General features: G+C 40.7%; 1 protein-coding gene across 1 annotated transcript in view; it reads right to left on the bottom strand.

Moving 5' to 3' along the window:
• Positions 1 to 9,846, bottom strand: part of srbd1 (S1 RNA binding domain 1) — a 48,129-nt gene extending 38,283 nt beyond the window's left edge. The window contains exons 1-9 of the mRNA XM_067515310.1: positions 9,692 to 9,846; positions 8,017 to 8,081; positions 7,087 to 7,504; positions 6,518 to 6,742; positions 5,937 to 6,103; positions 5,423 to 5,540; positions 5,155 to 5,293; positions 4,313 to 4,409; positions 3,926 to 4,103 (exon numbers count right to left, since the gene is read on the bottom strand). Of these exons, the coding sequence (XP_067371411.1) occupies positions 3,926 to 4,103; positions 4,313 to 4,409; positions 5,155 to 5,293; positions 5,423 to 5,540; positions 5,937 to 6,103; positions 6,518 to 6,742; positions 7,087 to 7,504; positions 8,017 to 8,081 (1,407 nt within the window). The 5' untranslated portion in view covers positions 9,692 to 9,846. The remainder of the gene's footprint in view (positions 1 to 3,925; positions 4,104 to 4,312; positions 4,410 to 5,154; positions 5,294 to 5,422; positions 5,541 to 5,936; positions 6,104 to 6,517; positions 6,743 to 7,086; positions 7,505 to 8,016; positions 8,082 to 9,691) is intronic.
• Between the last annotated feature and the right edge of the window lie 5,954 nt (positions 9,847 to 15,800).

The following is a 15,800-nucleotide window of genomic DNA, read 5'->3' as shown; positions in this document are numbered from 1 at the left end:
GGCATAGCAGAGACAGGAATTAATGCAGCAAGCTTGCTTGAATTATGATGAAAGTTAAATTTCTCTTCTGTTGGCATGTTTCTGCCCTGGGCCACTGCACTGACTGTTGTGAGATTTCTCAAACAATCTTCATCAAAGTTCAAGTTTGTTGTCCACAAAGAAATAGCACGACCTCTTTCTGACAACACTTCTTTCTGTGCCCACCAAACTATTGCAAAAGCCTAACACTAATGCTCTCAGAGCTCAGCTTTCAATATTTTGTGATTTAAATGAAACACTTTACGAGATGGTGATGACTCTGCCTAGACAATGTATATGGTAAATGGTCTGCACTTATATAGCGCTTTTCTACCTATTGGCAATCAAAGCGCTTCACACTGCTTCTTATTCACCCATTCACACTCACAATCACACACACACACACACTCATACACCGGTGGGGGAGCTGCTATGCAGCTGGCCAACACTCACCGGGTGAAACTAAGTGGGGGTTCAGGGTCTTGCTCAAGGACACTTCAACATGTGACCGGAGGAGCCGGGGATTGAACCAACAACTGTGAGATTGGTGGACAACTGCTCTACCTTCCTGCGCCAGTCGCCCACAGTAGCAAAAACTCAACAAAAAACATTTTTTTGATAATCAAATTCAATAAAATCAATAAAACAAATTGCACTAGATTTACAGATTTGCACAAATTTACTACAACTAACCCAAGTATTTCCTTCTGAGTAGAGCACACTACTACATACTACAGTATAAATTTAAGTTAGCTCAAGCCTGAGCATCAAAATCCAGCCACTCTGCCAAAATCACCAATCCCTCTTCTTGCTCCACCACATTCTTCCGCGCTCTGCGGTATTAGTCACTATGAAACTACAATAAAGAAGAGTGCTTCAAAATGTACTAATCCAAATATCTTTGGAATTCTTTCATTGGTTGACAGCATATTTGTGACTTTGCTGATGATAAATACTAGTGTCTCTGTTTTTGCCTGAGCTGGGTCACTGCTGGGACACAGAGGGTGATCCTAAAAGAAGGGTGATGTGAGACAAAGTGATAAGTACGGTCTTTTGTGTTAGATAGGCTCAGAGTGACAGATAGCCAAGTCCTGGCCAAACCCTGACAAGACTAGACAGACTATCTTTCCTGGATGTCCCTTCATCCTTCCACCAGGCCTTAAGGGAGGGCAGTCAGCCAATGACAATCCTCTCTCTGTCCGTCTCCTTGTCCCTCTCACCCTTTCTTTAGTGGAATACTGTCATCAACACATCTATCCATCTGACGTACCAAGGATAAACAAACAGATACACACGTACCGACACAAGCAGACTCACAGCAGACTTCCACATTGTGATCTGGCAGACACACACGGGCACTGCTACTTTCTCACATTTTATGCAGATAGCTGTAAATGTAACTTTATAAAATTTTAATCTATAAGAGGATTGTTATAACCTGAAATAAAAGTTATAGAATAGCACGAGACAGCTTTAAAAATAAAATAATGAGCCTTGAAAAACTAATTATAATTGGCATTGTACGTGCAATGTAAGTTACATTTAGTAAAGATTTCTCTTTACACAGTAAAATTTTATGACTTTTATTGACTGAGTATATTATATTAGTATAGTATAATATTCACTGAGGATTAGTCACCACAAACATCATTGTCAAGCATTATACATTTTACACGCTGTGCTCCTTTTTCTTAGAGTGCATTCTCGTATTTTAACAAAAAACAAACAACACAGATCAGGCTCTGACAGACATTAATGCTACAATACAAGTCAGATAGAACAAAGAATTTTTCATGTTTTACAACATAAATGGTAAATTCATAGTTTATTGCATCGACATACAAAAAGACGCAGAACACGATCGTTGCTTCCTTGTCCCAAAACACTTGTTTTTCTCCAATTGTCTATCAATAAAAGTGTTTGATTGATGAAGCTGTTACATTAATCTTTAAGCTCTAAAATCTAAACTACCATTTGATCACAACGCAAATCGCATTAAAAGCATCCGACTGCATATTCAACAAATCCACAATGGCACATTCAAGAGAGCTTGGGCTGCTAATAGCTATAACGTAAACACATACACCCCAAAGAAGGTCAGAATTAAATCTCAGCTAAGCATCTGAACTAGAAATGTCATATGGCTTATGCTTTAAGAGTGAAAAGCTGAACTTTTTAAAGACCAACTGAATTTATTTAAAAATGTTACATAATTTTTCAAAGGCCAACATCAGGGGACTTCTTATATTCTATAATTCTTAATAATAGAAGGAATAAGTCTAGATTTATTAGTCAATTAATTGCAAACTACATTGAAATAAAATGAATGCCCAATTATTTGTATTAAATATTAAGTCACTGCAGTCATTGCAATTATTTTCTAAGCAAAAATTCCAAACAGGCTGAGGTTCCAGCATCTAAACTTTTGCTATGTGATCATTAAATCAATGTCTGGGTTATCAACAGTTGGTCAGATTAATTCATAGACAATGCAATTAAAGTACAAAAATCAATCAACAGAATAATTAAAATTTTAAAATCAACATTAGCCACAATCCCATAATTTTCCCGAAGTGCATTTTAAGCAGACAGTGAACAGTATTCATGTTTCACCCTTCTTTGGTCTTTAAACTAGCTTTACATTTTTGTCTTTGCGTGTCTATCTAAACAATCTAAGTAGGAACATGCCTGCCTTTTAGTGGTATCTTTACAGAATGAACCAACCTTTCCCTTTAAAGAAAAACTGCAGAGCTGAGGTTTTAATACAATGTGTTAAGGCAAATGGGCAAGGGTGTGTTCACACACATGCCTCCTGTCAAAACACATCTCCCACCTGCTGCCCCTTCTCGCCAACTTGACGGCTAGAAAAGGTTCATTTTAGCCGGAACCTGACAGCTACCACGGTCACAGCCTGTGGATTAACGCTCTGTGACAAATGCGAGTCATCGAATTAAAGGCCTCACATACACAGAATAAAAAAGGGGAAAAGGGGAGGTGTGGATTGGTTTGGAGGGTTGCTGTTTAGTCAGAAAAACAGAGAGGGAGGCAGATCAAAACGGAGCAAGAGACATAAGTGACGGACGCACCTCAGCATCGCGCATATGTTCGTTTTCTCCCTCCCTTTACCACCCACTTTCCCTCTCCCCTTCTTTCCATCCGCCTGGGGGCCAGCAGCAGTAGCTGTCACTACAGGAGAGCACCTGTCAATCAAAGTGTCCTAATCCAATGGCATGTCGGCAGGGGACACGTCACATATGTTAAGAGGAGAGAATGAGGAGACTTGTAGGCTGTGCATGTGTGTGAGCAAGTGTGTGTATGCATGCATGTACGGGTATGTAATTGTATGACTGTAGGGCAGAGCGTGGTAGCCAGAGAGTGTGGTGTGGCACAAAGGCAGCGGGTGATGGAAGCTGTGGTGACACATAAGGCCTGGGACCAACTCTGAGTAACCTACCAGTCACTGCAGGGACTGAGCAGGAGCCGAGCAGATAGAGCAGGGTGCAGGTGGGGTAAATGTGGAGGCACAACAAAGGGTAACTGCAATGGACATGGCTAGCATTCAGAAGTGCACAAAGCAGACAGAAATAACAAACACAAACAGATGGTGTTTCTGTGCATGCGTGTGTGCGTCTGTATGTCTATCCAACAAGTTGAATCAAAGAATACAGAACTATAAGAGCCAACACAAATTATCTGCAGAACTATTCTAAAAAAAAATAATGATATCTATTTGTTATTGTTGTTCCATTTGCTTTCTCCCCCCCCCCCCCATTTTCACCTGGCTGGGGTACTAGTACAGAGGTGCTTTAGCAAGAAGAACTGGGTTAATACTGACTATTAGCTTAGTTATTTTTCTTTCACTATGGAATGATGTTTGTTCAAATAAACAGATATTGTCTTTGACTACCTGGTGGGGCTGGATGCGCTGGATGTTGCAGGTGAAGTCAAAGTAGAGGTGGAACTTGTCAATGTCTTTATTTTTGTTCTGATGAGCCTTGCAGCCTTGGACAGTCTTTTCCTGCTCTTTTTCCTTAAGCGCTGACTTAGACACAGAGGACTGGATAGTCACTAAGTTTTTTTCACACCTGAAAGCAACACGGAGGCAATGTTGAGCAAGATCACCAAAATTATTGAGCAATACATATTCTGACCCCAAAAAGAAATAATCACAAAAGCAGAAAGCCAGAGAAAATATTATACTACCATTAATGTAGCTGGATGGAAATCTTTACAGAATAATTCATCAAACCTCATAAATAATTAAAAATGTTGAAATATGCAAAGACATTCTTACAATGTTTTCACATAGGTGAGTGTCTCAGGGTCTTTGGCAATCATATCGGCCAAAATGTGCTCCACACCTGTAGCCACTTCTTCCACTGTTGACAGACCTGTCACACATAAACAAACAGACTGCATTTGAAAAACCGTGTGGATGTGTGTTATATTTATTAGAATTTGTTAGTGTATCTAAAAAGCGGCCACTTTTCTACTGTTCTTGTTAATGTCAAAAAAATAAATAAATAAATATTCCTATTAAGCAGCTAAATTAAGCCGCGACTTGTGTGGACTTACTAGAACGTCTGTAAATCCTGGGGAGCTTATTCGGCCTCCACTGTCAAAACCATATATGGGAGCCACACTGGTGCACTCAGTAATGTGTTCCTTTCTGTGACAATACTATATACTTGATAGTACTTGACAGTCTCTGAAATTCATTTCAGAGACTGTATAAAGGGAATGTTGTTATAAGTCTTTAGAGCTTATTTTCAAGAAAAAACTAAGGTATACATTTTTGTGAGGAAATATTATATCACAAGTGCAGTAGTGTGACTGATGACATAAATCGAGGTCTATAGAAAGGATGAGTTAGTTTAAAAACATTAAGTGCATCATCATTCAAAGATGTTACAGTGAATAAATGCAGTTCAATGTTGGTATTAGTCTTTTAGTGAATAGGCTTTACATGACTGTTGAGGTATTGTATTCAATAAAAGCGAAAAAAAAAATGTTGGTCAATACAAAAAAAAAAAAAAAAACGTGAGAAAAAGTCTATAATGAATGGCAGGTATCATAAGGGTTATGTTGTTTTCATTCATACTCATTTTAACACGGTGTTCTGTGTATATATTTTACCTTTAGTATCACGTTTAACCCATGTTCTTAAATCCAGAGTGTTTGGTGTTTCCATCAGTGTAGAGGCAGCCACCTCAAGGCCAAGTTCTTTGGCCCTGCGAGCCTTTGTCAGCTTACTGCCTTTCTTATAGGGGCAGTGCTACAAAAGTAAAACAACCAGACTTAGACAACTAAAAGCAGATGAACTTATAGAAATAAGATGTGCAAATCATAATTAAATATTTTCTATCATGTTAGCATAAAAAACAAACAAAAAAGTGATTCTGACCACATGATCCAGTTCATCAGCTGATCGGCAGCTCCTCAGGTTTTGTTCCAACTCGGCTGTCAAAACTCCATCTTTTTTTAGAGTCTGAATCACAGACTGGGTCTTTTTAGCCAGAGTGCTGAGCCACACACACACACATATTTTTTATTTGTTTGTGTGTGTGTGTGTGTGTGTGTGTGTGTGTGTGTGTGTGTGTGTGTGTGTGTGTGTGTGTGTGTGTGTGTGTGTGTGTGTGTGTGTGTGTGTGTGTAAAAGATTACATACCATAACAAATTATAACTGTAATATTATAATAACTTATAACTCTTATAATATTATTATAACTTACCAAAATCAACTCATTCATGCACAATCACACACAGGAGACCACAAAGTTTGATCAGTAGCACCATCTAGTGGCCACTGTCAAGCATGTTGGAAATAGTCAGTCCAGCTAAGTTAATATGAGGTAACATGTCAAGGCTGCAGCTGGACAATGGTGTAGTGTTTTTTTTCCGATGACTCATTTGCTTACCATAACTCCTCATATACCAGTTGGACATCGCGGACAGCATCTGCATCCATGTTGTTGATCATCTCCTTGCGGTATCGCACCATGAATGGCACCGTGTTCTCCTCGAGAATGAGCTTTATAATATTTCCACAAACCCATCGCTCCACACATGTCAGGGTGGACAGCACCTGAAAGAAAGCCCACATATTCAAACAGCAGAACTAGGTAAACATTTACTAGCTACTTCATTAGGTACACCCAATAGAAAAGATCTGAAATCAATTCTACTTTACCAAGGTTAGAATTTCTCAGAAAACCATCAGAAAGGTGAAAATCCTACCATGTGCGTATTGAGGTTGTAGAGTTGTACTGGAATGCATTATATTAGGATGTGATTCGAATGTTTAATGTATTTAACATAAATGAGGAGGGCAAAACATTAGAGCCTTAATATAATGCACTCCAGTACAACTCCACCACCCTCTGTGGACGCAATATCCACATGGTAGGATTATCACTTTTGTGACAGTTTCAACTAAATAACTGAGAAATTATAAGACAGTAAAAATCAAATTTATGGCAGAATACAACTCCCACAATACCTCTATCAAGTCCCAGTTCATATTGAGTTCATTTCTCAGAGCTTGTGCCCCTGACAATGCTAAAGCAGTTGGATGTCCTGAGCAGGTACCACTGGTCTTCTGTTTCTTTAGACAAGGCTCATCAAAAGTGAAATCCTCATCCACTTCTTCTTTCTTTGGTCTAAGCCCCGCCAGGGCTATTGATGGCCCCTCATCTGCCTCATGTCCTATGATGAATGACACCCTCTACAAAAAAGAAGGGTAAAAAAACAAAAACAAAAAGGAAAATGACTGAAGGAAAGAATTGAAAAACAACAGAAAATAGTAATGGGATAGGTTCTTGAACAATGGCCATACAAAAAAATAGAGAAAAGTCACTTTAATACAGCGATGCAAAAGTAAATGCTTTTTGTTTGAATTTGAATTTGTTCAGTAGAGTGGTGTACACCTCAGTAACACTTTCAGCTTTAAACTAGAGTTACATATATCATACTAATAAACCTACAGTTATTACTGCTGCCAAGTCTTTTCAACTTTGACTCATACATGTAAAAGTGCACAGACTCTTACTAAATGGCCATCAGTCTCACCTCCTCCTTCATTCTAATACTTTGCCCACTCTCTTCAGCCCCCTTTCCCTCTGGACAGTCAAATAATTTATCTCCTTTGTGTTCTTCAGAATGTTTGTCATTTTTGCCTTCATAATTTCTTTCCCTGTACATTTCAGGCAACTCCGATGCCTTTGACTCCTTCAAACCTTTACAGGCCACTGTTTTTGGCCCTGCTGCAGGTTTGCGTGGAACCTTTGGCTTAGGATTCCTATTCATTTTGTAAGCTTTAGGCTCTTTGGGTGCTTTTGTCTCCTTTGGTTTTGTAGTCCCCTTCACAGCTGTGTTCTCCTCCCCTGCTATTGGAGCTCTGGCAGTCTTCCTGGGGCGTTTGGGTTTGGAATCTGATGACCTCCATTCTTCACTATCCTCATCACTACTCATTGCCTGGGAAAATGATCTGACAGAAGAACAAAAAACAAAGCATAAAATTAAACAAATAATAATACAATCATTTTTTCCCCACAACTCTGAATACAGGCTAGTGTTTCTAAATGAGTCCTATTTGCTTAAACCTGCAGTGGGCCCTTTAAGCTATCACTAATGTGAGACTCTGAATTAGTCCTCTCTGTTGTGCTCAAGTCTCAATCTGCCTGGTGTGATATTGCTTTGCTTGTTTGTTGCAGTAGTTGTAGTTATGAAATTACAAAAAATTACTAAATTTAGTAATCAAATAGAAATTGTTGTCCTTCTCTGATTGGTCATAATTCTGTTAAAAAATAAGTAACACTTTTGCACACTGTAAATTTAACCTAAAAATGTAGCCTTGTGAGGAATTGACAATCTAGACTGTTCTAGACAAACATCGAAGTGGTCTCCTGAAACTAAACAAAGACATGTGGTTGATGCAGGGCTGTCAGTGCAGAAAAGTACAGCTATATTATAATTAATTAAATTATAAATTTCCCTTACAGATCAGAGTCCATTTCACTGTACTTCACAGCTTTTACGGTTGTTGTTCGGGGTCTTCGCATCATCTGTTTAAAAAAAAAAGTTTTGGTAACTCAGACAGGCATATTTACTGTAGCTAACTGTCCACATAATCACTGGTGGAATGTAAATAGTAGTATATTTAACAGACTGTAAGCTGTATGAAGATACTCTACTTAAATATAATTAGGTATTTCTGCTTGAGTATTTCCCTTTTCTGCTACTTTCTGCTCTTAGTTAACAATAACGGAAGATTAAAAGTAATAATATCGTACATTTGAAAATATGAATTAAGCAGCTTAAAGTATTCTATATAATGACCTTTGGGTAACGTTTCTTTAAATATATTTTAACGCAGAAAATGTACTCTTAGGTCATTAATTTGGATGATTTGAGTGTTTTTATTGCTATGATATTCTACTTTTAGCTTTCTTCTTCTTTTCCTTTCAGCTGTTCCCTTTAAGGGTCACCACAGCAAATCATGTGCCTCCATCTAACCCTGTCCTCTGAATCCTCTTCTCTCACACCAACTAACTTAAGGTCCTCTCTCACTACATCCATAAATCTCCTCTTTGGTCTTCTTCTAGACCTCCTGCCTGGCAGCTCCAACCTCAGCAACCTTCTACCGATTTATTCACCATCTCTCCTCTTAACATGTCCAAACCACGTCAATCTGGCCTCTCTGACTTTATCAACAAAACTTCTAATATGAGCTGTCCCTCTGATGTCCTCATTCCTAATCCTGTCCATCCTCATCACTCCCAAAGAGAACCTCAACATCTTAAGCTCTGCTACCTCCAGCTCTGCCTCCTGTCTTTTCTTCAGTGCCACTGTCTCTAAGCCGAACAACATCGCTGTTCTCACCACTATCTTGAACAGCTTTACTTTCATTCTGGCTGATATTTTTTTATCACACAATACACCTGACACTTTTCTCCACCCGTTCCAACCTGCTTGCACTCGCCTCTTCACCTCTTTTCCACACTCTAAGTTGCTCTGAACCGTTGACGCTAAGTACTTAAAGTCCTGCACCTTCTTAACCTCTACTCCTTGTAACCTCACTTGGGTCCCTCTCGTTTACACACGTATTTGGTCACATGCTGCGGCTAAGCTTCATTCATCTGCTTTTGAGAGAAGCCCTCCACCTCTCTAGATTTTCCTTCATCTGCTCCCCGCTCCTGCTACAAAAGTCAGGATTTGCATGTTTAATTTGGCATTGTGTTTACGTCAGATTCCCTTCCTGACACAACCCTCTGCCGTTATCCAGACTTAGGACTGGTACAAGAAGACGCTGGTTTATGCCCTGCTTATGGTTGCATTTCAGTAAAAGAAATCCTAGGCCGCTAACAGGGTTAAAAGTAAACATCAGCGGCTTACCCTCAACGCTAGCATTTACTGGGGAAGTCACAGTGTTACATTAAAAGCCAATCATTACACAGCGAGATAAAGAGCGATATTATACTAGCTAAGCTCTATACTAGCAAACATTCAAGAGCTAACGTTAGCTGTCATAAGGTTAGGTTAACTCTAGCTGTTATTTCAAATTTGGCGCTTCACACAGACGCCTGCACTGAACGGTGACTAAATGTTCGTACGAATTAGCGTATCATTTATCTCAGCATTTTCCCGCACGACAATGACAATAAATAATTCGTACCTCTATACCGTTGAAAAGGCTCTGTTTATTTGTGGGGAGTTCAGCCGAAAACGCCGTTAGTGAAGCTTCCTGCTACACTGTGGTTCGACCAATGACGACCCCGGTACCAATATGACGTGGCTCCTCTTCTTCTTCTTCTTCTTCTTCTTCTTCTTCTTCTCCCTCCGTAATTTTTAGGCGCTTCACACCTTGCGCCACTTTCTGTGCGGTATGACTTTGTGTAAGGAAGTATTGTATTGTATTGTATTTTTAAATCCTATAAAACATTCAAATGATCACTTCTCCAGATAATGTAAGTGATCCCGTACATGGAGCAGGATGCTCTGTCCCACATTGTTTCCGTCAGGCGATATTGTTCTTCCTGTATGAGCTCACTCTCCACTGAAATCAAGCAGAATTTCTCCAGTGAGACGCTTCTGAGTCAGACAATTTCTCGCTCTGTGTTACATGTGTGAAGCGCATCTGGACAATGTGATTTGTTTCTCTTAGCAAATGGAAATGGCAATATTACCATGTTTTGGAGTGTATGTACAAAACAGCAAGAATATTGTAAACTTGTAAGTAAATGCCACCTCACACATGGAATGTCTGCAGCAGCTGCTCCAACAAACTACAGCATATCCCATGTGATGATCACGTAAGCATAAGCAGGACAGAAACTGAGTCTGCTTACTAATGTTCAGTCATCAGGCGTGTTTGGGATAATGAGACATCACCAAACTGCATTTACATGCACTTGAGTAGGTGGGGTACTCAGAGAAATCAGCTTTCTCAGGTAATCAGGAAACATTATATAAATAACAATCTGTTAGTCATCACTTGAGAAAAGTTAAGGCTGTATTTTTCACTGTTCTCTTGCCTTCATATATTGGGACGAGGTGTTGTTGCTATACTTTAGTTCCCAACTAGGCCTCTATTTTAGGCTTTATTGGTAAAAATCAGAGAGAGATCCGGTGAAACAGTCACTGATTGCACTGCCACTGCAGATTCTTCTAGCTGGATCGGTGAGATAAATGCTCTTCCAGTTCGCTGCATGGCACAGGAGGGTGCTGTGGTCAGAGTCAGGACAGAGAACAAACAAGTAATCTCATCTTTTCATCTTCTGCCCTTTTTTAAACATATTTGATGGATTAAGTCATTTTAAATGTGCTCATATTCCAAATATTTTCTACCATTGCTGGAAATTGTCAATTGTAAAATATATTCCTTCTTTTATATTTATGAAACAAGCCATTCTGTGCAAATGCAAAGATCTGATATTCTTTTCCTTAAATATCAGTTTTTAGTACACACATGCAATGAGAGACATAAGTTAATTACCCCATAAAACATCACCAGAAACTGTCACTGCCTGAAGGTTTTTGTTCTGCAATGTATTTTCTTCCGTATTAAGTTGTTAGGGAGAAATCAAACACAGAAGAAGAGAGACAGAAAAAAAGACTTTAGTTGACAAAGTGGTGATGTTTTCTGACACGTCTCTCAGATGTACGTCTGAGCCAGTGAGACTCAGACCTGCTCTGGTTGAGGAGCTGCTGGCAGTGGAATGATGCAGAGTGTTGGAGGAGGAACCCCAGTGAGACATGAAAGCCAGACGGAGAAGGTGGAGGCTTAGACTGGAACAAATGAGGTTTTTTTTTAAGTACTGAGGCACTAAAATATTTGGTTTAATATTTTTTTTAAAAACTACATAAAACAACAGCAGCACAAGGCTTAAAATGTGTTAAATTTAAAAAGGTAAAAAGTTCCCTTTCATTGCAGCGTTTGTTTAAAGTTATAAAAGTTACAGGATAAAAAACGTGTTACTAATTCATTTCCAAATGTAATGTTTGGGACCGAAGTGAGTAGACAGCGAGAGGAGGTTTGATGGTGGAAGAAATTTTATTACGATTAAGTAGTAACAAAACAAAACAAAACAAAAAAGCTGACTAATGCAAAGCAACGCATTAAACAAAAACCATCATTAGAGGACCTAAGTACTAATCTCAAACTAAAGAAAACTATACAGGGCAAGAGAATTTAGAAAACAGAGATGAACCTAAGTATAGGAGTGAGGGAAAACTAGGGGAATTGAACATGAGACCAATAGGCAGCAATCACCAAATTATAAAAATAAAAACTTAACACAGAGGTAACCAGACAGGAATTTAAAAAAAAGTATCCCTGTGAGAGCTTAACAGAAGCTGATGAGCAGGGATGAACAATAATACAAAACTTCAAACAATCAAATGACCCAATTCTTAACAGAGACGGACAGATAGATATAAACAAAAAAACAAAACCTCAGACCAAAAGTGAGAGTCAAACTAACAGAAGTCAGGGAGAATGGAGCAGGAACGAGTCCAAACAGGAAAACAGACTGTCCGGGATCACAGAGACAGCAAGGAGAGCCTGGTTTGAATAGACAAGGGAACAGGTGAAAACCTCAGGGCTGCTGATGAGTGTGGTGAAGCAGCTGAAACGAACAAAGGAACTACAAAATAAAATCTGGGAAACAGGAAGCAGGGCTTTGGAAAACAGAGTGAGAGAGGAAATGAGAGTGAAGTGCAGAGATTGTTGGAAATAAATAAAGGGACAGAGAGGGGGAGTGCGGGTCTAAGAATTGGCAATGAGTAGGGTGTGTGAGTGGGTAGATTGGTGCAAGGAATGCCAAAAGGTAAAGGTGAGTAGAGTCCAGTTTCAGATCCATAACAATATGTTTTAATGGGAGGGTTTAAATAAAAGTTTTTTTAGCTTCAGTTTTATATTAGGTAGTGGTTTCCATGGTATCAGGTTTAAAAACTCTTTTTCTCTTCAGGTGTATGTGTCACAAAGGCTGACAGGGGGAAGCTGTGCTGTCAACTCTCCTGGGGAAATGACTACATGAAGAGCCAATTCACCTCCAGATGCTCCAACTCTCTGAGGAAACACAGGAAGACAGGAAATGGTTGACAAAGTTTTTGATTTAACTGTATCAAATGGAGGAATAAAACATTTTGCTGTGGCACAGGAAGGTAATGCAATTGCGGGGCGGCTGTAGAGCACTTGGTAAAGGACCACGGACCACAGGGTCAATGGTTTGATTCCCGGCCACAGCTATATTTCGAAGTGTCTCTGGGAAGACACTGAACCACTACCAGCCCATTCCCCTCCCCAGCTGTGCAGTGCTGGTCCAAGCCAAGTAGAAATTGGGGAGGGTTGTGTCAGGAAGGGCATCCGGTGTAAGAACTGTGCCAAATCAACATGCAGACAATGATCCACTGGGGTGACACTTGGGATAAGCCAAAAGGACAAAACTCAAACATTTTAATGCGACTGTGGCAAACTGTAGCAGTGTAAAGCACTTTGAGTGCCAATAGGCAGAAAAGCGCTATATAAGTGCAGACCATTTACCATGTTCACGATCTTAGGCTAACGTGCTAATATGTGCAGATTAACACAACATACAAAGCTGATGCTGGTGGAAATGTGTTTTTCCAAACTGGACATGTAAACTGAAGCATTGAGGCTATGTTGAAAGTCAGGAGTTCACCAGTTATTAATTATTATTATTTATTATTTTTAATTATTAATGCAACCGCAAGGGGGCACAAGCCAGCGTCTTCTTGTGCCAGTCCCAAGTCTGGATAAATGCAGAGGGTTGTGGCAGGAAGGGCATCCGACGTAAAACACATGCCAAATCAAACGTGCGAATCGTGACAAAGACTTCCATACCGGATCGGTCGGGGCACGGGTTAACAACGACCGCCACCGGTGCTGTTGACCTACAGGGTACCGGTGGAAATTGGACTACTGTTGGTCGAAGACGAAGAAGAAGAGGAGGAAGGTGTGTTCGTAGGCAGAGAGAGAAGAGGAAAGCTAAGAATGTAGGACTGACAGCAGGGACTTTGAATGTTGGTACTATCACAGGGAAGGCTAGGGAGTTGATCGACATGATGCAGAGCAGGAAAGGTAGACATACTGTGTGTCCAGGAGACCAGGTGGAAAGGTAGCAAGGTTATAAGCTTAGGAGCAGGGTTCAAGTTGTTCTATCATGGGTCAGATAGGAAGAGAAATGGAGTAGGAGTTATACTGAAAGAGGATTTTGTGAGGAATGTTCTAGAGGTGAAAAGAGTATCAGACAGGTTGATGAGTCTGAAGCTGGAAGTTGAAGGGGTGATGTTCAATGTTGTGAGTGGTTATGCCCCACAGGTAGGATGTGAGTTAGAAGAGAAGGAGAAATTCTGGAGTGAGTTAGATGAAGTGATGCAGAGCATCCCCAAAGGTGAGAGAGTGGTCATTGGTGCAGATTTCAATGGGCATGTAGGTGAAGGGAACATAGGTGATGAGACTGTTATGGGCAGGTTTGGTGTTCAGGACAGGAATGCAAAAGGTCAAACGGTGGTTGACTTTGCAAAGAGGATGGAAATGTCTGTAGTAAACACTTTCTTTCAGAAGAGGCAGGAACATATGGTGACGTACAAGGGCGGAGGTAGAAGCACTCAGGTGGACTACATCTTGTGTAGACGCTGTAATCTGAAAGAGATCAGTGACTGTAAAGCATTGGTAGGGGAGAGTGTAGCCAGACAACACAGGATGGTGGTGTGTAAAATGATACTGGTGGTGAGGAAGATGAACAGGACTAAGGCAGACCAGAGGAAGAAGTGGTGGAAGTTGAAAAAGGAAGAATGTTGTGTAGTTTTCAGGGAGGAGCTGAGACAGATCTGGGTGGTTTGGAGGTGCTTCCAGATGACTGGACTACTACAGCTAATTTGATCAGGGAGACAGGTAGGAGGGTACTCGATGTGTCATCTGGAAAGAGGAAAGCGGACAAGGAGACTTGGTGGTGGAACGAGGAAGTTCAGGAGTGTATACAGAGAAAGAGGTTAGCTAAGAAGAAGTGGGACACTGAGAGGACTGAAGAGAGTAGACAGGAGTACAGGGAGATACAGCGTAAGGTGAAGGTAGAGGTGGCAAAGGCCAAACAAAGAGCATATGAGGACTTGTATGCTAGGTTGGACACTAACGAGGGAGAGGTGGATTTATACAGGTTGGCCAGACAAAGAGATAGAGATGGGAAGGATGTGCACCTGTATTGACAGGTGCCAGGAGTGTGATGGGAAGATGGAAGGAGTACTTTGAAGAGTTGATTAACGAGGAAAATGAAAGGGAACGAAGAGTAGAAAAGGTGACTGGTGTGGAGCAGGAAGTAGCAAAGATTAGTAAGAGTGAACTGAGGAGGGTGTTGAAGAGGATGAAGAGCGGAAAGGCAGCTGGTCCTGATGACATACCTGTGGAGGTATGGAAGTGTCTAGGTGAGGTGGCAGTAGAGTTTCTGACTCGTTTGTTTAACAAGATCTTGGAGAGTGATAGGATGCCAGAGGACTGGAGGAGAAGTGTACTGGTACCAATTTTTAAGAACAAGGGAGATGTGCAGAGCTGTGGCAACTACAGAGGAATAAAGCTGATGAGCCACACAATGAAGTTGTGGGAAAGAGTAGTGGAAGCTCGGCTAAGGGCAGAGGTGAGCATTTGTGAGCAGCAATATGGTTTTATGCCTAGAAAGAGTACAACAGATGCAGTATTTGCTTTGAGGATGCTGATGGAAGAGTACAGAGAAGGTCATAGGGAGTTGCATTGTGTCTTCGTAGATTTAGAAAAAGCGTATGACAGGGTGCAGAGAGAGGAGCTGTGGTATTGTATGAGGACGTCTGGAGTGGCAGAGAAGTATGTTAGAGTGGTGCAGGACATGTATGAGAGCTGTAAGACAGTGGTGAGGTGTGCTGTAGGTGTGACAGAGGAGTTCAAGGTGGAGGTGGGTCTGCATCAAGGATCAGCTCTGAGCCCCTTCTTGTTTGCTCTGGTGATGGACAGACTGACAGATGAGGTTAGACAAGAATCTCCATGGACTATGATGTTTGCAGATGACATTGTGATTTGTAGTGAGAACAGGGAGCAGGTGGAGGAAAATCTAGAGAGGTGGAGGTCTGCTCTGGAAAACAGAGGAATGAAGCAGAAAGACAGAATACATGTGTGTCAACGAGAGGGACCCAGGTGGAACGGTGAGGTTACAGGGAGCAGAGGTGAAAAAGGTGCAGGACTTTAAGTACTTAGGGTCAACGGTTCAGAGCAACGGTGAGTGTGGAAAAGAGGT

This window comes from Channa argus, chromosome 1, assembly GCF_033026475.1.
Source record: "Channa argus isolate prfri chromosome 1, Channa argus male v1.0, whole genome shotgun sequence".
NCBI classification, from domain to species: Eukaryota; Metazoa; Chordata; class Actinopteri; order Anabantiformes; family Channidae; genus Channa; species Channa argus.
Note: the sequence above shows the minus strand (reverse complement) of the source record. Positions and strands in the feature narration are given on the sequence as shown.